General features: G+C 50.0%; 1 protein-coding gene across 30 annotated transcripts in view; it reads left to right on the plus strand.

Moving 5' to 3' along the window:
- Positions 1 to 23386, plus strand: part of MROH1 (maestro heat like repeat family member 1) — a 115935-nt gene that overhangs the window by 4356 nt on the left and 88193 nt on the right. For 17 of the 30 annotated variants that reach the window (XR_010121794.1, XR_010121795.1, XM_055287630.2 and 14 more), the window contains 3 exons: positions 8313 to 8432; positions 11241 to 11318; positions 15357 to 15502. Coding sequence is in view for 28 of the 30 variants with exons in the window: in XM_063643040.1 (XP_063499110.1) it covers positions 8313 to 8432; positions 11241 to 11318; positions 15357 to 15502 (344 nt within the window). In the remaining 2 variants the exon portion in view is untranslated. Of the gene's footprint in view, positions 1 to 8312; positions 8433 to 11240; positions 11319 to 15356; positions 15503 to 23386 lie in introns of those variants that run through there. The other 13 variants (XM_063643054.1, XM_063643059.1, XM_063643050.1 and 10 more) reach the window with 2 other exon arrangements.

Raw genomic sequence — 23386 nt, forward strand, 5'->3', positions numbered from 1 at the left:
ATGATTGGTTTATCATCACTGCCTTGTCTTTTTATTTAAAAAAAAATTTTTTTTTTTTTTTTTTTGAGGCAGAATCTCACTCTGTTGCCAGGCTGGAGTGCAGTGGCATGATTTCGGCTCATTGCAACCTTCGTCTCCTGGGTTCAAGCCATTCTCCTGCCTCAGCCTCCCAAGTAGCTGGGACTACAGGCGTGTGAAAAATTATTATTATTATTATTTTTTTTTTTTTTTGAGACAGAGTCTCGCTCTATCGCCCAGGCTGGAGTGCAGTGGCGCGATCTCGGCTCACTGGAAGCTCCACCTCCCGGGTTCACGCCATTCTCCTGCTTCAGCCTCCCGAGTAGCTGGGACTACAGGCCCCCGCCACCACGCCCAGCTAATTTTTTGTATTTTTTAGTAGAGACGGGGTTTTACTGTGTTGGCCAGGATGGTCTCTATCTCCTGACCTTGTGATCTGCCCGCTTTGGCCTCCCAAAGTTCTGGGATTACAGGCATGAGCCACCGTGCCCGGCCATGACCTCATATACTTTGTGCTCGTGCTGCGAACACTTAAAATCTACTCTCAGCAGTTTTCAAGTATATATCTTGTTGCTGTTAACTCTAGTCATCTATGTTGTGTAATAGATCTCTCCAATTTATTCTTCCTGTCTAACTGAAGCATTGACCCTGTGACCAACATCTCCCCAGTCCTCCACCTCTGCCAGCCCTTGGTAACCACCGTTCTACTCTGCTTCTAGGAGTTCAACTTTTCACAGAAGTTGGGATTCCACGTGTGAGATCATGTGGTTGGCTTTCTGTTCGTGGCTTATTTTACTTTACGTAACATCCTTCAGTTCATCCCATTTCTCGCAAATGACAGGATTTCCTTCTTTTTTTTTTTTGAGACGGAGTTTCGCTCTTGTTGCCCAGGCTGAAGTGTAATGGCTTGATCTCGGCTCACTGCACCCTCCGCCTCCTGGGTTCAAGCAACTCACTCGCCTCAGCCTCCCGAGCAGTTGGGATTATAGGCGCCCACCACCACGCCCAGCTAATTTTTGTATTTTTAGTAGAGATGGGGTTTCACCATGTTGGCCAGTCTGGTCTCAAGCTCCTGACCTCTGGTGATCCACCTGCTTCGGCCTCCCAAAGTGCTGGGATTACAGGTGTGAGCCACTGCTCCCAGCCTCCTTTTTTAAGACTGAATAATACTCCATTGTGATATATACCACATTTTCTTTGTTTTATTTTTATTTTGTTCTTTCTTTAAATATATACCACATTTTCCTTATTCATTCATCCATTGGTGCACGCTTAGGCTGATTCCATATCTTAGCTTTTGTGAATGGTGCTGCAGTAACCATGGCAGGTGCAGATGTCTTTTTTGAGATCCTAATTTCATTTCCTCTGGATGCATACTCAGGATCATTGGATGATATGGCAGTTCTGTTTTTATTTTATTTTTTATTTTTTGAGACAGAGTCTTGCTCCGTCACCCAGGCTGGAGTGCAGTGGCACGATCTTGGCTCACTGCAACCTCTGCCTCCTGGGTTCAAGTGGTTCTCCTCCCTCAGCTTCCCGAGTAGCTGGGACTACAGGTGCCCACCATCACACCTGGCTAATATTTTGTATTTTTAGTAGAGATGGGGTTTCACCGTGTTATCCAGGATGGTCTCGATCTCCTCACCTCGTGATCCGCCCGCCTCGGCCTCCCAAAGTGCTGGGATTACAGGTGTGAGCCAAAGCGCCCACCCTATTTTTATTTTTATTTTTATTTTTTTGAGATGGAGCCTGGCTCTGTTGCCCAGGCTGGAGTGCAGTGGCAAGATCTTGGCTCACTGTAATCTCCACCTCCTGGGTTCAAGCCATTCTCCTGCCTCAGCCTTCCAAGTAGCTGGGATTACAGGCATGTGCCACCACGCCCGGCTAATTTTTAAAAATTTTTTTTAGTAGAGACGAGGTTTTACCATGTTGGTCAGGCTGGTCTCAAACTCCTGACCTCAAGTGATCCGCAGCTGTAGACCTCAGTCTATGGTACAAACTAGGCAGCTCAACTTATTCTTATAAAGTCATGGCTTTCTTCTGCTTCTGGGGAACACTTCCAGCACCACTACTGGCACTTTGTATGGGTCCCATGGTGTCATTCAAGGCACTGACTAAACATGATGAAAAATGTGGGAGAACCACGGGCGACTGGTTCTACTGCAAACTGCTCATGTGGGGGTGATGGCGTCCCATGGTGTGTTAAGCAGAGACACTCAATGCCTGAGCTCACTGCAGTAGCAATGAGAGGTGGCTTTGGAATTATCACAGTAGTACAGTATGTGCTACACTTAATTCTGTGTAGCTGTGATTCAATACTGCATCTTTTTTTTTTTTTTTTTTTTGAGACAGAGTTTCACTCTTGTCGCCCAGGCTGATGTACAATGGCATGATCTCAGCTTACTGCAACCTCCGCCTCCTGGGTTCAAGCGATTCTCCTGCCTCAGCCTCCGAAGTAGCTGGGATTACAGGCATGCGCTACCACGCTCAGCTACTTTTTTTTTTTTTTTTTTTTTTAAGATAGAGTCTTGCTCTGTGGCCCAGGCTGGAGTGCAGTGGTGCAATCTCAACTCACTGCAACCTCTGCCTCCTGGGTTCAAGCAATTCTCTGCCTCAGCCTCCCGAGTAGCTGAGATTGCAGGCACCCACCACCATGCCTGGCTAATTTTTGTATTTTTAGCAAAGATGGCATTTCACCATGCTGGCCAGGCTGGTCTTGAACTCGTGACCTCATGATCCACCCGCCTCGGCCTCCTAAAGTGCTGGGATTACAGGAATGAGCCACCACGCCCAGCCTAATTTTGTATTTTTAGTAGAGACGGGGTTTCTCCATGTTGGTCAGGCTGGTCTCGAACTCCTGACCTCAGTTAATCTGCCTGCTTCGGCCTCCCAAAGTGCTGGGATTACAGATGTGAGCCACCGCACCTGGCCTCTCAATACTGCGTCTTTATGTTTGTTTAGATTTTTCTTGACTGCAGATGGCAGCATGTAGGGTGTGTAAGTGTGCATATATATTTTGATAAATTTTAACTTCTTACAACAGATTTGTGTATATTTCATGGTAGTAAATGATAAAATAGACTAGTGTATACATATATTTTATGCATGCATGACATATTTCACATTTTCTTAAATTTTTTTTGATATCTCTAGACTACGTTTGTCCGTAAGTTTTTTCAACGTGTCGCAAATCTCCAAAAAGTTTTCCAATATATTTATTGACACAAAACTGTGTATAAGTGAACCCATGCAGTTGAAACTTGTGTTGTTCAAGGGCCAACTGTATGATGTTAATTACAGGTTTTTCTTAGGTGTTTTTTCTTTTTTTTTTGAGATGGAGTCTTGCTCTGTCACCCAGGCCAGAATGCACGATCTCAGCTCACTGCAACCCCTGCTTCCTGGGTTCAAGTGATTCTCCTGCCTCAGCCTCCTGAGTAGCTGGGACTACAGGCGTCCACCACCACTCAGGTTAATTTTTGTATTTTTAGTAGAGACGGGGTTTCAACATGTTGGCCACACTGGTCTCAAACTCGTGACCTCAAGTGATCCATCTGCCTCAGCCTCCTGGAGTGCTGGGATTACAGGCCTGAGCCACTGCACCCGGCCAGTTTTTCTTAAGTAACAAGTTGAGGCCGGGCGCGGTGGCTCACGCCTATAATCCCAACACGCTGGGAGGACGAGGCGGCTGGATCACCTGAGGTTGGGAGTTTGCAACCAGCCTGACCAACATGGAGAAACTCCGCCTCTACTAAAAATACAAAATTAGCCGGGCATGGTGGCACATATCTGTAATCCCAGCTACCCTGGAGGCTGAGGCAGGAGAATCGCTTGAACCCGGGAGGCGGAGGTTGTGGTGAGCCGAGACTGCGCCATTGCACTCCACCCTGGGCAACAAGAGTGAAACTCCGTCTCAAAAAAAAAAAAAAAAAAAAAGTTGAGCAGGTTTCCTTCTCTTCCTAGTTAAGGTAGTTCCCTTCTCTTCTTGAGAATTTTTATCATAAGTGAATGTTGGATTGTGACAAATGCTTTTTCTGCATTTATTGAGATGATCGTGATGTGAATTATATCAGCTGAATTTAAAAATATTAAAACCGGCTGGGCACGGTGGCTCACGCCTGTAATCCCAGCACTTTGGGAGGCTGAGGCCGGCAGATTGCCTGAGCTCAGGGGTTTGAGACCAGCCTGGCCAACATGGTGAAACACCATCTCTCCTAAAAAAATACAAAAATTAGCCAGGCGTGATGGTGTGTGCCTGTAGTCCTATCTACTCAGGAGGCTGAGGCAGAAGAATCGCTTGAACGTGGGAGGCAGAGGTTGCAGTGAGCCGAGATTGCGCCATTGCACTCCAGCCTGGGTGACAGAGCAAGACTCTGTCTCAAAAAAAAAAAGAATTTGCACATCTGTGTCCATAAGGAATATTGCTTTGTTTTCTTTCTTTTTTTTTTTTTTCTTGAGAGAGTCTCATTCTGTCCCCAGGCTTGAGTGCAATGGTGCTATCTCGGCTTATTGCAAACTCTGCCTCCTGGGTTCAAGCAATTCTCTTGCCTCAGCCTCCCGAGTAGCTGGAATTACAGGTGCACACCACCATGCCTGGCTAATTTTTGTATTATTATTATTATTTTACGACAGAGTCTCACTGTGTTGCCCGGGCTGGAGTGCAGTGGCGTGATCTCAGCTCACTGCAACCTCTGCCTCCCGCGTTGAAGGGATTCTACTGCCTCAGCCTCCTGAGTAGCCGGGATTACAGGCGTGCACCACCACATCCAGCTAATTTTTTTGTATTTTTAGTAGAGAAGGGATTTCACCATGTTGGTCAGGCTGGTCTCGAACTCCTGACCTTATGATCCGCCTGCCTCGGCCTCCCAAAGTGCTGGCGTGAGCCACCATGCACAGCTAATTTTTGTATTTTTAGTATAGACGGGACTTCACCATGTTGGCCAGGCTGGTCTCAAACTCCTGACCTCAAGTTATCCACCCGCCTTGGCCTCCCAAAGTGCTGGGATTACAGGTGTGAGTCTGTATAGCTTTCTTACAAGTTCTTTGGTTTTGTTATGAGAGTAATGCTCAGAAAATTAGTTGGGAAGTAGTCTTTTCTTTTTAATTTTTTCAGGAAGAATTTGTGTATAGTTGGTATTATTTCTTCCTTCCATGTTTGGTAGAATTCCCCGGGGAAACCATCTAGGTTTTATGGGAAGGTTTTTTACTGTGAGTTCAATTTCTTTTTAGATATGGGACTATTTAGGTTATCTCTTTGTGAGTGAGGTTTGATAGCTTGTAGCTTGTGTCTTTTAAGGGATTTGCCTATTTCTTTTCTTTTTCTTTCTTTTTTTTTTTTTTTGAGAAGGAGTCGCTCCGTCACCCAGGCTGGAGTGCAGTGGTGCAGTCTTGGCTCACTTCTACGTCTGTTTCCCAGGCTCAAGTGGTCCTTCCACCTCAGCCTCCTGAGTAGCTGGGACTACAGGTGCATGCCATCACGCCCAGCTGATTCTTGTACTTTTGGTAGAGATGGGGTTTTGCCATGTTGCCCAGGTGGTCTTGAACTCCTGAGCTCGAGTGATCCACCTGCCTTGGCCTCCCAAAGTGCTGGGATTACAGACATGAGCCACTGCGCCTGGCCATTTATTTCCTCTTTTTTTTTTTTGAGACGGAGTCTCACTCTGTCACCCAGGTTGGAGTGCAGTGATGCTATCTTGGCTCACTGCAAACTCTGCCCCTCCTGGGTTCAAGCAATTCTCCTGTCTCAGCCTCCCAAGTAGCTGGGACTACAGGTGCATACCACCACGCCCAGCTAATTTTTGTATTTTTAGTAGAGATGGGGTTTCACCATACTGGCCAGGCTGGTCTTGAACTCCTGAACTCAGGTGATCCACGTGCTTCGGCCTCCCAAAGTGCTGGGATTACAGGTGTGAGCCACTATGCCTGGCCAATGTTTCTATTTTTAGTAGAGATGGGGTTTCACTGTGTTGGCCAGGCTGGTCTCAAACTGACCTCAAGTGATCCACTCACCTTGGCCTCCCAAAGTGCTAGGATTACAGGCATGAGCCACCTCACCTGGCCTCTAGTTTCTTAAGGTAGAAGTTGAACTCATTATTTTTTTCCTGCACATTCTCTGTATACTTTAATCATTCTTCTTTTCTAAAAAGACAGTTAGTGCTATAAGTTTCCACAGATTTTGATATGTCTTTTCATTTTCATTCACTTCAGCGTGCTTTGTAATTTCACTTTTGATTCCTTTTTAGACCCCTGCATTATTTCAAAGCATATTAAATAGTTTTGAAACTCCTGGGTATTTCTCAGATATCTTTCTCTTATTGATATATTTAATTCCACTGTGGTCAGAGAACATTGTATGCGTTGAATTCTTTTACACTTTTTTTTTTAAATTTTTAGTGACAGGGTCTCACTCCTGTCGCTGAGGCTGGAGTGCAGTGGTGTGATCTCTGCTCACTGCAGCATTGACCTCCTGGGTTCAAGTGATCCTCCTGCCTCCCGAGTAGCTGGGACTACAGGCACGCGCCACCACACCCAGCTAATTTTTGTATTTTTTGTAGAGACAGGGCTTCGCTGTGTTACCCAGGCTGGTTTTGAACTCCTGAGCTCAAGCAATCAACCTGCCTCTCAGCCTCCCAAACTGCCAAGATTACAGGTGTGAGCCACTCTGCCTGGCCGAATTTTCTGTTCACTTGTTCTAACAGAGACAGAGGGCCAGACACGGTGGCTCACGCCTGTAATCCCAGCACTTTGGGAGGCCGAGGTGGGTGGATCACCTGAGGTCAGGAGTTCGAGACCAGCCTGGCCAACGTGGTGAAACCCCATCTCTACTAAAAACACAAAAATTAGCCAGGCATGGTGGCCCGTGCCTGTACTCCCAGCTCCTGGGGAGGCTGAGGCACGAGAATCACTTAAACCTGGGAGGCGGAGGTTGTAGTGAGCCGAGATCTTGCCATTGTACTCCAGCCTGGGCGACAAAAGCAAAACTCCATATCAAAAAGAAAGGAGAGAGAGGGATGTTGAAATCTATACTGCAATTTAGATTGGTCTATTTTTCCTTGCATTTTTATTAGTTTTCGCTTTGTGTATTTTGAAGCTCTGTTACCAGGTAAAAATGTTGAGGATACTTAATATTTCTGAAATCTAGTTTGTCTGATGTGACTCCAGCTTTCTTGTAACTAATGCCAGCCATGTTTTCCTTTGCCCATCCTTTTGCTTTTAACCTCCTAGTGTTAACATATTTAATCTTTCCTGTAGTTTCTCAAATATATGAAATAGTTTTAGTAACTAATGTCTGCGTCTCTGAACTCTTTCCTTTGTGTTATTTCTGGGTCATTTTGTATTGGTTGGTTCATCCTCACAATGGGTTGGATTTTCTTGCTTCTTTGCACGCCCGGTAATTTTTTTTTTTTTTTTTTTTTTTGAGACGGAGTCTCGCTCTGTCGTCCAGGCTGGAGTGCAGTGGCAGGATCTTGGCTCACTGCAAGCTCCGCCTCCCGGGTTCACGCCATTCTCCTGCCTCAGCCTCCTGAGTAGCTGGGACTACAGGGGCCTGCCACCATGCCCATCTAATTTTTTGTATTTTTTAGTAGAGACGGGGTTTCACCATGTTAGCCAGGATGGTCTTGATCTCCTGAGCTCATGATCCGCCCGCCTCGGCCTCCCAAAGTGCTGGGATTACAGGCATGAGCCACCGTGCCCGGCCCACGCCTGGTAATTTTTGATTGGATGCCAGGCGTTGCTTTTGCCTTGGTGGTGCTGGATATTTTTGTGTTTCTGTTAGTATTCATGAGCTTTGTTCTAGGAGCTGGCTGAGTTACTAGGGAACAGTTTGATCTTGTCAGACCTTTCTTTTAGCTTTCTTAGGTGAGACCAGAATGACGTTTAGTCTAGGACTGATTTGGTTGATTACTGAGGTGGAATCCTGAGCTCTGCCTGGTGTCCCATGAGTCATGACGCTTTCCACTCCAGCTGCTGGGAGCAGGCACCATTCCTGGCCCTGTGGAAGCCCTGGATGTTGCTTCTCCTAATCCCTTTGTGTGGCTCTTTCTGCAGCCTTGGATCGTTTGTTCTCACACAAGGCATTTGTATTAGTTTTCTGATGCTGATGCAATACATTACCACAACTTAGTGCCTTAAGCAACACAAATTTATTACCATAAAGTTCTTGGAGTCAGAAGTCTACCAAGGGTCCTACCGGCCAGAACCCAGGCACCGGGGGCTGCTTCCCTTCCTGGTGCCCCGGGAAGGATTGCTTCTGCTGTCTCAGGTTCCTGGCAGAATTTGGTTCTTTGCATCTGTAGGACGGAAGCTCCTGTTTTCTTGTCAGCCGCCAGCTGAGGGCCATTCACAGCTTCTCCAGGCCACCTGCATTCCTCGTCTCAGAGCCTCCCTCCTGCGTCCTCCAAGCCAGCAGTTGTGGGGTGAGTCCTTCTCACGCTTCAAATTTCTCCTTCCCCCTCTTCCGTCTCTTCTCTTTGACCCACCTGGGAAAGGTTCTCTGCTTTTAAGGACTCATGTGATTAGTTTGGTCTCACCCAGGTAATCCAGGATAATCTCCCTGTCTCAGGGCCTGTACCCTTAATCTCATCTACTGAATCCCCTTTGCCGTGTAAGGGTTCATACACATAGGTTCTGGGGATTAGGGTGTGGGCAGCTTTGGGGCTATTATTCTGCTGACCAGTAACTTGCTGAGTGCCCAGGGAACCCGCTGCAGGTCTCTAAAGTTCTCTCTGGTATGAGAGACTGCAGACTCCAGCCGCCTTGGCATCGGCCGGCACTCCCCGTTCTGTCTCTTCAGCTTAGGTGTCTTGCTGGGCCCTAGGACTGGGTCCTCTCTCCGGGCAGTGAGCTGGGTTCTTAGGGCTCTGCCTCATTTCCTACCTCTCAGGCCTCACTGTCCTTCATTCTCTGATGTCCATCGTCCTGAGAGACAATGGTTTCTTGTGTTTCGTCCAGTTTTTTAGTTGTCCTGTGATTCTCGCCTGGGCCGGGAGCAGACAAGTCCAAGTCCGTGTGCCCATTTGTTTTGTTAGCTTCTGTTTGAGTTGGGCGCGTGTGGCTGCTGCACTGGAAGGGGTGCTGCACAGTCGTGGACTGGCGTTGGTTCCGCCCGTTTCTTCCTGGATGATGGAACTGGGCAGTGCTGTCTACCCGCAGGGCACAGCCTCTGGTCCCAGAGCCTGGCCACTCAGCCCAGCTCCTCCGCCTCCCAGCTCAGCCCAGGCCTGGGAACTCTGCCGCTCAGCGCAGCTCCTCCGCCTCCCAGCTCAGCTCAGGCCTGGGAACTCTGCCGCTCAGCGCAGCTCCTCCTCCTCCCAGCTCAGCTCAGGCCTGGGAACTCTGCCGCTCAGCGCAGCTCCTCCGCCTCCCAGCTCAGCTCAGGCCTGGGAACTCTGGCTTCTGATGCTCCACGTCAGGCGTGCCCTTGTCTCTGGGAAGTGTGTGCTGTGGGCGCTTTCACGGGTTTTCTGCCCTGCCTGAGAGCCACTGCCCTCCTCAGCTCTTAACTCTTCCACAGCTTGGGATCTTTATGGAATATGTTTTTTTGTTTGTTTTTCTTTTTTTTTTTTTTAGACAATGTCTCACTCTGTCACCCAGGCTGGAGTATAGTGGCACGATCTCAGCTCACTGCAACCTCTGCCTCCCAGGTTCAAGCGATTCTTCTGCCTCAGCCTCCCGAGTAGCTGGGATTACAGGCACGCACCACCACACCCAGCTAATTTTTGTATTTTTTTAATACAGACTGGATTTCACCATGTTAGCCAGGCTGGTCTTGAAATCCTGACCTCAGATGATCCACCCGCCTCAGCCTCCCAAAGTGCTGGGATTACAGATATGAGCCACTGTGCCCGGCCCTGGTTTTCTTTTCTTTTCTTTTTTCTGAGATAGGGCTCGCTCTGTTGCCCAGGCTGGAGTGCAGTGCAGTGGTGCAATCTCGGTTCACTGTAACCTCCGCCTCCCAGGTTCAAGCAATTCTCCCACCTCAGCCTCCTGAGTAACTGGGATTACAGGTGTGAGCCACCACACTGGCTAATTTTTTTGTATTTTTAGTAGAGATGGTGTTTCACCGTGTTGGCCAGGCTGGTCTTGAACTCCTGGCCTCAAGTGGTCCACCTGCCTCAGCCTCCCAAAGTGCTGGAATTACAGGCATGAGCCACCGCACCCGGCCCATGACGTCTTTTTTCTTTTTTTTTTTTTTCTGAGACAGGGTCTCACTGTGTCGCTCAGGCTGCAGTGCAGTGGTGTGTCCTTGGCTCACTGCAACCTCTGCTTCCCAGGTTCAAGCAATTCTCATGCCTCAGCCCCCTGAGTAGCTGGGACTAAAGGTGCCTGCCACCACGCCCAGCTAATTTTTGTGTTTTTAGTAGAGACAGAGTTTCATCATATTGGCCAGGCTGGTCTCCAACTCCTGACCTCAAACAATCCACCCACCTTGGCCTCCCAAAGTGCTGGATTGCAGGCATGAGCCATCACTCTCAGCCAAGATGTCTGTGATTTCTTACTTCGCCTCCAACCCATGTGTGCACAGCGCAGGGAGGCGTCCTGGCTGGTCAGGGATGGGTCATGGCGTCTCTCCTTCATTTTTCTCTGGAGTATGTTAGGAAGGAAGTGGATGGGAGGTGATCAAGGGAATTAAGGGGCTGGTGGGAGCCTCAGAGAACAGAGAATGTGAGTGTTAGGATGCTGGCTGCCATGCTCATGGTGGGCTTGCGGCCCCTCTGATGACGCAGGTCCTCAGAAAGCGTGACACAAGACTTGAGTGTGTGCCCGTGGTGAAGAGGCAGAGGGAACTTGGATGCTTCCTGGACTCAATTCTTTGGGACCATTGTTGCATGCAGTGGCGCATGGCATGCGATGTGTTAAAGCTGTGGTGCCCGTGCCCAGTTCCTCACAGTGTGGAGGAGGATGCTCTAGGTGGAGGTGCATCCAATCCTGCTGGGGCTGATGATGACGAGGTGCCACTGTGGGCCAGCTGTGGACAAGCCTGTGCAGGCCAGTGAGGTGCTGGTAGGGACTGATGGGTGCTCAGGGATGGAGGAGAGCTGGAAACTGTTGAGGATCATGATGACTTTTGCCCTCCCTGAATAGCTCAAAGAAAATGTGACAGAGATATTTCCCCCAGACCAAATTCATTTAAATTGTGTGTTTTACACGGAAATGGTAATTGCCTGTAAACTCAGATATTGTAGAGGCTTATGAATTAAATCTTATGATTTTGGTTATTCCAGATGGGAGAAGAAGTTGTCCATGTTCACACTGGGTGAAGGAAGCTGAAACCACAGACATGACTGAGTCCTCCGTGAAGAGTGAGTGCATGGGGATTGGGGGTGGCCGGGTGTGAGGCCTCTCTTGCCTCTGGGTGGTCAGGGCAGGCCAAGGCTCTTACCAGCTCCAGTGGTGCCTGGAGTTTCCACCCTACACTCGGAAACCTGAGTGGGTTCTGGGCAGGTTGGGTGATGTGACAGGTGTAGACCTCTCCCACACGAGCCTTGAGTTTGGGATTCCAGAAAAGCACATGGCATCCAGGATGTGATTTGAAGGTTTTGTTTGACTTTTTTTTTTTTTTTTAAAGACAGGGTCGGCTGGGCACGGTGGCTCACACCTGTAATCCCAGCACTTTGGGAGGCCAAGGCAGGCGGATCACCTGAGGTCAGGAGTTCGAGACCAGCCTGACCGACATGGTGAAACCCCATCTCTACTAAAAATACAAAAATTAGCCAGGGGTGGTGGCAGTTGCCTGTAGTCCCAGCTACTCAGGAGGCTGAGACAGGAGAATCGCTTGAACTCAGGAGGCGGAGGTTGCAGTGAGCTGAGATCGTACTACTGCACTCCAGTCTGGGCGATGGAGCGAGACTCCATCTCAAAAAAAAAAGACAGGGTCTCCCACTATCACCCAGGGTGGAGTGCAGTGGTGCAGTCATGGCTCACTGCAGCCTCAAACTCCCGAGCTCAGGTGATCCTCCTACCTCAGCCTCCCGAGTAGCTGGGACTACAGGTGCACGCCACTATGCCCAGAAGTATTTTTCGTAGAGATGAGATTTTGTCATGTTGCCCAGGCTGGTCTTGAACTCCTGGGCTCAAGTGATCCACCCACCTCAGCCTCCCAAAGTGCTGGGATTACAGGCGTGAGCCACTGCGCCCGGCCTGGAGTGACTGTTGAATCAACATGCTTTCTCCAGGTTTTCATCAGAAAAAAAAAATAGCAGTTTTCAAAGGCTGTTCAGGCTGCTGTAACAAAATATCTTAGATTGGGTAATTAATGAATAATAGAAATGTATTTCTCACAGTACTGGCTGTTGGGAAGTCCCAGATGAAGGCACCAGCACATTCGATGTCTGTGAGGGCTGTTCTCTGACTTGTAGATGGAGTCTCTTGCTGTGTCATCTCATGACTGGAGGGGCTGAAGGGACTAGGGTTTTCTTCAAGCCTTTGTTTGTTTGTTTTTTGAGGCAGGGTCTCACTCTGTTGTCCAGGCTAGAGTGCAGTGACCTCCTGGGCTCAAGCCATCCTCCCACCTCAGCCTCCCAAGTTGCTGAGATTACAGGCATGTGCCATCACACCCAGCTAATTTTTTTTTTTTTTTTTTTTTTTTTGAGACGGAGTCTCACTCTGTCGCCGAGGCTGGAGTGCAGTGGATCTCGGCTCACTGCAACCTCTGCCTCCCGGATTCAAGCGATTCTCCCTGCCTCAGTCTCTTGAGCAGCTGGGATTACAGGTGCCCGCCACCACGTCCGACTAATTTTTGTATTTTTAGTAGAGATGGAGTTTCATCAGGTTTGCCAAGCTGGTCTTGAACTCCTGATCTCAGGTGATCCATCCACCTCGGCCTCCTAAAGTGCTGAGATTACAGGCGTGAGCCACCGCAACCAGCCCACACCCAGCCTATTTTTTAAAATTAGTTTTTGTAGAGATAAGGTCTCGCTATGTTGCTCAGGGTGGTCTTGAATGCTTGCCTTCAAATGATCCTCCTGCCTCGGCTTCACAAAGCACTGGGACTGCAGCGTGAGCCACTATGCAGGGCCTCAGTCTTTTTTGTGTGTGTTTTTGAGACTGGGTCTTGTTTTGTCGCTTATGCTGGAGTGTGGTGGTGCTCTCTCAGCTCATTGCAACCTCTGCCTCCTGTCCTCAAGGGATCCTCCCACCTCAGCCTCCTGAGTAGCTGAGACTACAGGTGCATGCCACTACGCCGTAATTTTTGTATTTTTTTCTTTTTTTTTTTTTTTGTAGAGGCGGGGTTTCACCATGTTGGCCAGGCTGGTCTCAAACTCCTGGACTCAAGTGATCTACCAGCCTCGGCCTCCCAAAGTGCTGGGATTGCCAGCAGGAGCCACTGTGCCCGGCCATCAAGCATTTTTTTTCCCCCCTCGAGATGGTAACAGAGGTCTGTTACCCAGGCTGGAGTGCAGTGGCGTGATCTTGGCTCATGCAATCTCTGCTTCTGAGGTTCAAGCAATTCTCCTGCCTCAGCCTCCTGAGTAGCTGGGACTATAGGCACCTGCCATCACACCTGGCTAATTTTTATATTTTTAGTGGAGATATGGTTTCACCATGTCGGCCAGACTGATCTCGAACTCCTGACCTCAGGTGATCCACCCACCTTGGTCTCCCAAAGTGCTAGGATTACAGGCGTGAGCCACCGCGCCCGACCCTATCAAGCATTTTTATAAGGCACTGATCTCATCCATGAAGGTGGAGCCCAAAGGCCCCACTCTTAATACCATCACATTGGGGGTTAAGTTCCAACATATGGATTTTGGACGGACATGGCATTGAGGTTGTAGTAGCATTGCCATTGTTGTAGGGAGCATGGATTTGCCCAGAGGCTCAGTTCAGCCTGCTCTGAGTGGGAGGGTCCCTGGGTGGCTGAGCCTCTGCACCTGAGCACGCAGGCCCCGGTTCGGGTCTGGGGTCTGCTCTGGCTGCCACCGCTTCCCCAGCTGAGGCTGTGGCTCACTTAAGGCTGTGTGCGGGGCCAGAATGGGTGAAGCTCTGCCCACTTGTCCCTGCTCCCTAGAGCTCTGTCCAGTGGATGAGCCACACCTCAGGGCTCTGTAAGTGCCACTGTTGGGTGCCATGTCTTGAGCCTGAGGGAGACTGAGAGGCCCGGAATGGCACTGGGGTGTTGATGGGTGGAGGTGGGTGGTGAGAAGAGTCTGTGAGTACAAGTGGGGCTGGGGCGCCGCCCAGCCAGGGCAGTGCAAAGCAGTGAGGAGGTGGGGTCGAGGGAGGGGGGAGTAGCCTCACTGCCCTCAGAGGGCAGGCTCCCAGAGCCCGTGAGACCCGGCGCTTCCACACGTGAACAGCCACAGCCGGAAAAGCAGATGCAGACCTAGTTCAGCACGGGCCGGGTTTGCTTTACTGGCTGAATGTGGCCTTAGGTACAGTCAGATCTCATTGATTTGGATCAGCCTGTTTGTCTAACTACTGGACTTTGGAAATGGAGGGCTGTTAAAAGTCCAGCTTCCTGCTCAGGAAGGAATATCTTCCCAGAGGGAGACAGTCACGCACTGATGCCTGTGTGTTCCTCTGCCCCAGCAGGTGCCTCCTGGGATGTCCTCATTGGCAGCCTGGGTGTGGCGCTGCTGGAGCAAAAGGGAGGGGACATCCACAAACCAGCCTGGAGGATCTTGTTGGGGTGGAGTGGCCGGTTGTTGGGGTGGAGTGGCCGGTTGGCACAAGTCCCTGGGATGCTTGGCCTGCCCTTTCCCATGTACAGGGAACCACCTGGCCTTGCCTGTAGAGCACGACATTTATTGAATGATTTTCTTGATTCAGCTCTGGTCCATGGGACTGAGGGCCGTGGGATGAGGCTGTATCTTTATTCCTTAGGTATTTCTCACTGCTGGGGTCTTGGACCCTCTGCCCAGCACCTGCCTGTCAAAGACTATGTGTGGGCAATGGGGCCATGGGGAATCCCAGGCTGCCTGGGCATAGACCCTCAGGGAGCCTTCCTGAAGAGTCCGGCTGGTGAGTGAGCCAGTGTCCTCAAGGAAGCTCAGGCCATGTGATCAGGACCAGAACAGCCTCATGCCTGCCTGTGTGGGAGGCAGGCTGTGTCCTCTGGGTCGCTCAACCCTGATGGGCTAAATAGTGTGTCCTGGCCAGGCAGCTCCTCAGGGGCAGCTGGAATGTGAGCCCTACAGCTCCACAGCCTGTCACCACAGTGCACCCCGCAGCATCTCAGGTGGAGGGAAGTTATACAAGAGAGAAAGCAGCTGTGCCCTCTCCTGCTGTGTCTGTGATCCTCAGAGGCTACAGGTGTATCCACTGCAGGAGTGGCAGCTGAGGTGTGATAGGAGAGGGCGCTTGGGCCTGAGCACGCTAACCGGGCTTTGTCACTGCAGAGCTGGCCTTCACCCTGCTGGACGCCATCACCGATAAGGACCCCCTGGTGCAGGAGCAGGTCTGCAGTGCCCTGTGCTCCGTCGGGGAGGTGCGGCCGGTGGAGACACTCCGTGCCTGCGAGGAGTACCTGCGGCAGCATGACAAGGTATTTATGCTCCTTGGTGGGGATGGTGTTGTCAGGGCCATGGTCGGTTGGGGCTTACTTGGTTTGGGAAGAGACAGTCCAGCCAGGAGCTGTGGGTCGGGTGTTATGCAGGGGTGGCCACATGTCTAAACGCCCCCGCACCTGCCTATGTCAGGATGGGTAACCTGCCTTGTCTCATCATGTGTGGGGTATGGCTGCATCCCCCCACCACGGCATTGTTCAACCCTCCTGGTCGAGGCTCTTTTCTGCCCCTTTTACTCACTAAGTGGAGGCCTAATGGCCAGGCTCTGTGCCTAGTGCCTGAGGGACAGACCATGGTCCCTGCTTGAGGGATAGACCGTGGTCCCTGCTTGAGGGACAGAAGGTTGTTTCTGAGAGAATCTCATCGACCCAAGGGGCCAGAAACACTGATAAGTGCTCAGAGAGTCCCCACGGGCCCGGCGCTGCTGGTCTTCCTGCACCCTCAGGGAGGGGCTGCCCAGGAGGGGCTGCCCAGGAGGGGCCAGGGCCTTCCCTTGCTGTGCTGGACTGTCCTGTCCTCTTGCACAAACACTGCCCACTCAGGAGAGCTACAAGAGCCTCTTGAGAACTCTCTTTTCAACCCCACAGGGATGCCAAATCAGTGATCCGAACCCTAGGACAGACGTGGCCCGGCTGGCTCTCGCCTCCCGGGATTTCGGCCTCGCCTGATCTTGGTTCAGTGGTTCTCTGTCACCGCTGACAGCGTTAGCACTGCATTGTTTGAAACTGTTATGCACACTTTCTAGCTTTTCTCTGTGTGTGTGGTTTGGGCTGTTCTGGGAAGGGGAAGAGTCTTTTGCAGTATCAAAAGGCCATTATTCTTTTTGTTTTATTTAACATTTTGATATGTAAAAAGGGACCTCTATACAGTGTATTTCTTATCAGCTACCATCTCCTGGGGAAGATGACCCAGTTCCATGAAAATACCTGCTCACTGCCATGGCCTGGTGGCACTTCCTGGGGCAGGTCTCTCCTTTCTTCCTCTGTCGGCTGTCTTAGCTGTTTTTATATTTATTTTTATTTTTAATTTATTCATTGTTATTATTATTATTATTATTATTATTATTTTGAGATGGAGTCTCACTCTGTTGCCCAGGTTGGAGTGCAATGGACCATCTTGGTTCACTGCAACCTCCACCTCCTGGGTTCAAGTGATTCTCCTGTCTCAGCCTCCTGAGTAGCTGGGGCTACAGGTGTGCACCACCACGCACGGCTAATTTTGTATTTTTATTTTTATTATTTATTTATACATATTTTTTGAGACAGAATTTGGCTCTGTCACCCAGGCTGGAGTGCAGTGGTGCGATCTTGGCTCACTGCAACCTCCACCTCCTGGGTTCAAGCAATTCTCCTGCCTCAGCCTCCCAAGTAGCTGGGATTACAGGTGCCTGCCACCATGCCAGGCTAATTTTTGTGTTTTAGTAGAGATAGGGTTTCACCATGTTGCCCAGGTTGGTCTTGAACTCCTGACCTCAAGTGATCTGCCAGCCTCGGCCTCCCAGAGTGCTGGGATTACAGGCATGAGCCACCACCTGGCCAATATTTACAGGTTTTATGGCTGCCTTGGGGGAGAATGAGGAGGAGAGAGTGGAGGGCAGAGCAGATCTGAGAGGGACTTTGCTCCTGAGCCTCTGTTCTGGGGTGCCCTCCTCTGAGCCCCGGCCACTGCATGCTTGTCCTACTTTGTTTCTGATTTTACCCCTTTTCTAGCCTTCACATTTTTGAAACTGAATTTTTAAAAAGTCTGCCTTCACAGTTGGATATTTATATATTATACACGAGCTGGAAGCACTGACCCTGCGGGCTGTGACCCTTCCCAGGGACCTCCCCTGCCCTAGTCCTCTTCTGTCGTCTCCTCCTGCAGACTGCTTCCAGGAGGTTTGGGTCACTGCCTCCAGTTTTTGCCATTTGTTTGTGGGTCTCACCGCATCTGCACTTCGCTTGGCTGTGTCTTGCCTAGATAGCAGGCATGGTTCAAAGCCCACTGAGTCTCTCCAGAAAGATGTGGAACAATAGGGAAAAGCAATGCCACATCCCCCTCCAGGCCTCAGACGTTAGCACAGTGTCCTGGGGTATACCTGGAGCTTTACAGGTTTCAGCTCCTGTCTGGCATCTGTGTTTGTGGTTCTGTTTTTATGAACCCGGAGGCCCATGACTTTGTAGCATGTGACCTGTGCCGCTGAGGGGTGCTGGGCCTCACGGTTTTATACACGTCCAGTCTTGTACATGTCAGCCAGGGTCCTGCACAGGACAGACAGACTCCTCAGGGGCCATCAGGCCATGGGGAGGGACGGGATTTGGGGAAGAGAAGCAAGAATAGTAAAATTGGATTTTCAAATTCTGTGAGTGGAAAAACTCAAACTCACGTTGTTTTCTCTGCTCTTACACCACACAACAATCAACACAGAAGACTTCTGTGACCAAATGTGGGAGATTTCTCTCCACCAGCAAACAGCAGTCAGTTATGCAGTGGACACCAGCTGGGTGTCTTCAGTTCAATTCCGACACCATCCACCTGGAGGTCACGTCAGATCCCGCAGGTGGAAGGCTCAGTCCCACACGACCGCCCCGCTTCTGATGCCAGTTGCAAGCTCCAGGTGTGGCCTGTGCTTCTGACCGACCTGCCATGAATCAGGGTTTTCACAACCCCCTCCTCAGGCTTGATGAATTGCAGCAGTGGCTCACAGAACGTAGGCACAGAATTGCCTATGTTTACCCATTTATGACACGGGCTGTGACGAAGGGTACGGATGCACAGCAGGTGGAGGAGACGCGGGGCAGGAATGGGGAGGGGCGCGGAGCTCCCGGGCGCTCCTGGGAACCACCTCCAGGCACCTGCGTGGGTTCCACTACCGGAAGCTCCTTTTGAGTGTTTGTGCGCAGTTGCGCGCATGCTCACTTGAGGCATTCTTCCCTTACCGGCCGAGTGTTTCTAGAGGAAGGCCATATACCGGTTAAACACCACCATTTCACCTCAGTGTGCTTGCTGGAGCCCATTCACCCAACTCCTGAGATCCTCTAAGGAAGCTGCTGTCACCAGCCTTAGGCGTTTTCTTTCTTTTTTTCCTTATTCCCCCATGCAGAAGCTTTAGGTGTCTCCCATCTGTTGTGAGGCTGTCTTTCCTTGGTGCTGGCAGTGGCCAATTATTATTGTAGAGAGACGCCTAAACACCTGCCTGACCATCACCTGATGACCGCCTGACATTCCTAGTTGGGGGCCTCTCCTGCCCTGTTCACGTCTGCCTAGCAGCCTACTCTAACATCCTCTTGTCCAAGGAGACCCGGGAGCAACGTGGAAAACTAAACTCCAGGCTATGACAGACAGAAAGGGAGATTGGACACACCTCGTTATACCTGCTCCCTTTTGGAGTTTGGACAACCAGTGAGCATTAGGTTAAAACAGAGATCGTAAGTCTGACAAAACAGACTCCTTGTAGCAACAAAATTCCAGACTGGACTCTGGCATAGCATCACGTGATAGTGGGCCCTGAAGGAAATAAAAGTATTTTACCCCAAAATCTATTCTTGACATATTTTGAAATGGCCCTGCAAAACCATATTTTGTGGGGGAAAATTGCATCAGTGGAGAATCTCCTTCCATTTCCAGGTCTTTTTCTGATCCAGAAGAGATTTAACTAAGAGACTGACACCTTTATGGTCTAAAAAGAGACATTTACCATCTATTATCTCTGAAGCCTGCTACCTGGAGGCTTCATCTACATAACAAGAACCTTGGCTTTCACAAGCCCTTTTAATTCAGGCGTTTCTTTTCTGCTGACTTCAAGTCCTTAGGCAACGTTTAACTCTTTTTTTTTTTTTCCTGAGAGGGAGTCTTGCTCTGTCACCCAAGCTCGAGGGCAATGGCGCGATCTTGGCTCACTGCAACTTCTGCCTCCTGGGTTCAAGGGATTTTCCTGCCTCAGCCTCCTGAGTAGCTGGGATTACAGGTGCATGCCACCACACCGGCTAATTTTTGTATTTTTAGTAGAGACCGGGTTTCACCGTGTTAGTCAGGCTGGTCTTGAATTCCTGACCTTGTGATCCGCCCACCTTGGCCTCCCAAAGTGCTGGGATTACAGGCGTGAGCCACCATGCCTGGCCAGTTTAACTCTTTTAACTATTTGCCAATCAGAAAATCTCTGAATCCACCTATGCCGTATAAGCACTCCCTGAGATGTCCCACCTTTCTAGGCTGAATTAGTGTACACCTTCCATGTATTGATTTATGTCTTTGCCTGTAATTCTGTCCCCTAAAATGTATAAAACCAAACTAACCTGACCATCTTGGGTGTACTTTCTCAGATGTTCCCTGGGCCGTGGTCAGTCATAGTGGCACAGAATAAACCTCGTCAACAGTATTTTTATTTAAAGGGGCTTATTACTGTGTTTGCTTTCCTTGAAGAACTTTCCTAAGTGGGCCTTTTCCAACTGTGAATGGAGGCAGGGCTGTAAAAAGTATGGTATTTTTTTTTTTTTTTTTCTGAGGCAGAGTCTCGCTCTGTTGCCCAGGCTTGAGTGCAGTGGTGTGATCTCAGCTCACTGCAACCTCTACCTCCTGGGTCAAGCAATTCCTGTGCCTCAGCCTCATGAGTAGCTGGGACTACAGGCACGTGCCACCACTCCTGGCTAATTTTTTTTTGTAGTTTTAGTAGAGATTGGGTTTTGCCATGTTGACCAGGTTGGTCATGAACTCTTGACCTCAAGCAATCCACCTGCCATGGCTTCCCAAAGTGCTGGTGATGTAGGATTCTTCTTTTTTATTTATTTTTTATTTTATTTATTTATTTATTTTTTTGAGACAGAGTCTCGCTCTGTCGCCCAGGCTGGGCTGGAGTACAGTGGTGCAAACTGGCTCACTGCAACCTCTGCCTCCTGAGTTCAAGCAATTCTCCTGCCTCAGCCTCCTGAGTAGCTGGGATTACAGGTGCACGCCACCACACCTGTCTCATTTTTTTGTATTTTTAGTAGATATGGGGTTTCACCATGTTGGTCAGGCTGGTCTCAAACTCCTGACCTGATGATCCACCCTCCTCGGCCTCCCAAAGTGCTGGGATGACAGGCCTGAGCCACTGCGCCCAGCCATAGGATTCTTCTTCTTGGTCTCTTTGCAAGCCCTAGCGATGCCCCACCTGGGCCTTGCCCAGCCATGATGGCGTGTCTCAGTTTGCCTACATTGTAGCTTGTAACTGTGTTCGGCGGTTCCTGAGCTCTTGTACCACACCCAAGAAGAATGAGGATACAGTGGACATTGAAGGGTGAGGAGGGCAGAGAAGAATTTTACTGAGTGATGAAAATGGCTCTTAGTGGAGAGGGGAGCTGGAGAGGGGACGGGAAGGACAGGTCATGTTCCCCAAAGTTAGGCTGTCTCTTCGCCCAAGTTAGGCCACCTCCCCTCTACCGACTGAGTCTGGGGTCTTTATAGGCACAGAATGAGGAGTGTATGCTGATTGGTTTGTAAGTCTGCAAAAGAGGTTAAGTGAAGACACCACTCAAAGGTGGGCATGACGGTGTAGAAAGCCAATTAGAAAAGGGTGGGTATATGTAAAATAGGTGAAGGGTGGGGACCAATCAGAGGAAAGCACACCAGACAGGAAGACGGGCTCTCAATCCGGTCCGAGGATTTAACTCGTAGCTTGGCTTTCAGGCTTTAAACTATTTTTGGCTTGGAGATGGGGTTTCTCGGGGACCCACCCCTGTCTGCCTAGGCATTTGGCTGCCTCCAGTCACTATCATGGGGATTACAGGCATGAACCACCATGCCCGGCCAAAAGTATGGTACTTATACCATAAAATCAAACTCAAACCAACCCTGGAACACAAGTAATACATAACCTTTTTTTTTTAATTCAGGGATGGACTCCCTCTCTTGCCTAGGCTGGAGTGCAGTGGTGCAATTTTGGCTCACTGCAGCCTTGATCTCGCATACACAAGTGATCCTCCTGCTTCAGCCTCCAAAGTAGCTGGGACCACAGGTGCACGACCACACCTGGCTAATTGTTTTTATTTTTTGTAGAAACAGGGCCTTACTATGTTACCCAGGCTGGTCTTGAACTCCTGGGCTCAAGTGATCCTCCCACCTTGGCCTCCCAAAGTGCTGGGGTTACAGGCGTGAGCCACTGTGGCTGGCCCCTACCCATTTTTTGTAAAATGTAGATTCCTATGCCTTTTTCATGGGTTCCTATGTTTTCCAGTTGCATAACCCATTGCAGACTTGCTGAGCCAGGCTGTCACCCTGCACTGAGCACTCAATCACTAGGACACAGAGTGACAGATGGAGATGCCACAGTTGTGAGTGGAATCTGGAGAACTCAGTCCCAGGACTCACTTCTCCCTATTGTTTTCCTCAGGAAAAAAGCAAAGATTTCCCTCAAGCTTCCTCATATATGTGAAGAGAATTAGTAGCTAAAGATGGAAGCATAATGCAACTTGAGATGTGTTTCCAAGACCAAGAACCAGAGGAGATGGCAGTTGTGGGTCTGGTCGGGTGGGTATTAATACCCTGCTGCACCCAAGCGGCCCCTCCCAGGAACGGGTCTGGTCGGATGGGTATAAATGCCCTGCTGCACCCAAGCTGCCCCTCCCAGGAACGGGTCTGGTCGGGTGGGTATTAATGCCCTGCTGCACCCAAGCGGCCCCTCCCAGGAACGGGTCTGGTCGGATGGGTATAAATGCCCTGCTGCACCCAAGCTGCCCCTCCCAGGAACGGGTCTGGTCGGGTGGGTATTAATGCCCTGCTGCACCCAAGCTGCCCCTCCCAGCAACAGGTCCAGTTGGATGGATATAAATGCCCTGCTACACCTGAGCTGCCCCTCCCAGCAATGGGTCCGGTCGGATGGGTATAAATGCCCATTTGCTGCACCCAAGCTGCTGCTCCCAGCTCAGCCATGCCCTGACTAGATAGAACCAGACCAATTTACACTGATTTTCAATTCTTTCCCCCCCCCACTTCCTGCAGTATGCCAGCCGTGCTGCCCCGGCAGTTAATCCACCCACTTAGAACCTCAGCTCTGTAACGTCCCAGGTGGGGATGGGCTTCTCAAGGACTACATTGCCTCCTGCCTGGGAAGAGTGTCCAGATTATGAAAGTCAGAAACAATAGGCTGGGTGCCAGGGCACATGCCTGTAATCCCAACACTTTGGGAGCCTGAGACAAGAGGATCGCTTGAGGCCAGGGGTTTGAGACCAGCCTGGGCAACATAGACCCCATCTCTAAAAAAATAAAATAGGCCAGGCACGGTGGCTCACGCCTGTAATCCCAGCACTTTGGGAGGCCAAGGCGGGTGGATCACAAGGTCAGGAGTTTGAGATCATCCTGGCCAACATGGTGAAACCCTGTCTCTACTAAAAATACAAAAATTATCCAGGCATGGTGGCACATGCCTGTAGTTCCAGCTACTCAGGAGACTGAGGCAGAAGAACTGCTTGAACCCGGGAGGCGGAGGTTGCAGTGAGCCGAGATCATAACACTGTACTCCACCCTGGGTGACAGGGAGAGACTCTGTCTCAAAAAAATAAATAAATAAATAAATAAAAATAATTAGCGGGGGCTGGGTGCAGTGGCTCATGCCTGTAATCCCAAAACTTTGGGAGGCGGAGGCGGGTGGATCACTTGAGGCCAGGAGTCAAGACCAGCCTGCCTGGCCAACGTGGCAAAACCTCATTTCTACTGAAAATACAAAAAAAATTAGCCAGGAGTGGTGGTGCACACCTGTAGTCCCAGGTACTCGGAGGCTGAGGCATGATACTCACTTGAACCTGGGATGCACAGGTTGCAGTGAGCTGAGATTGTGCCACAGCACTCCAGCCTGGATGACAGAGCGAGATTCCATCTCAAAAAAAAAAAAAAAAAAAATTAGCTGAGTG

This window comes from Symphalangus syndactylus, chromosome 7 (assembly GCF_028878055.3).
Source record: "Symphalangus syndactylus isolate Jambi chromosome 7, NHGRI_mSymSyn1-v2.1_pri, whole genome shotgun sequence".
NCBI classification, from domain to species: domain Eukaryota; kingdom Metazoa; phylum Chordata; class Mammalia; order Primates; family Hylobatidae; genus Symphalangus; species Symphalangus syndactylus.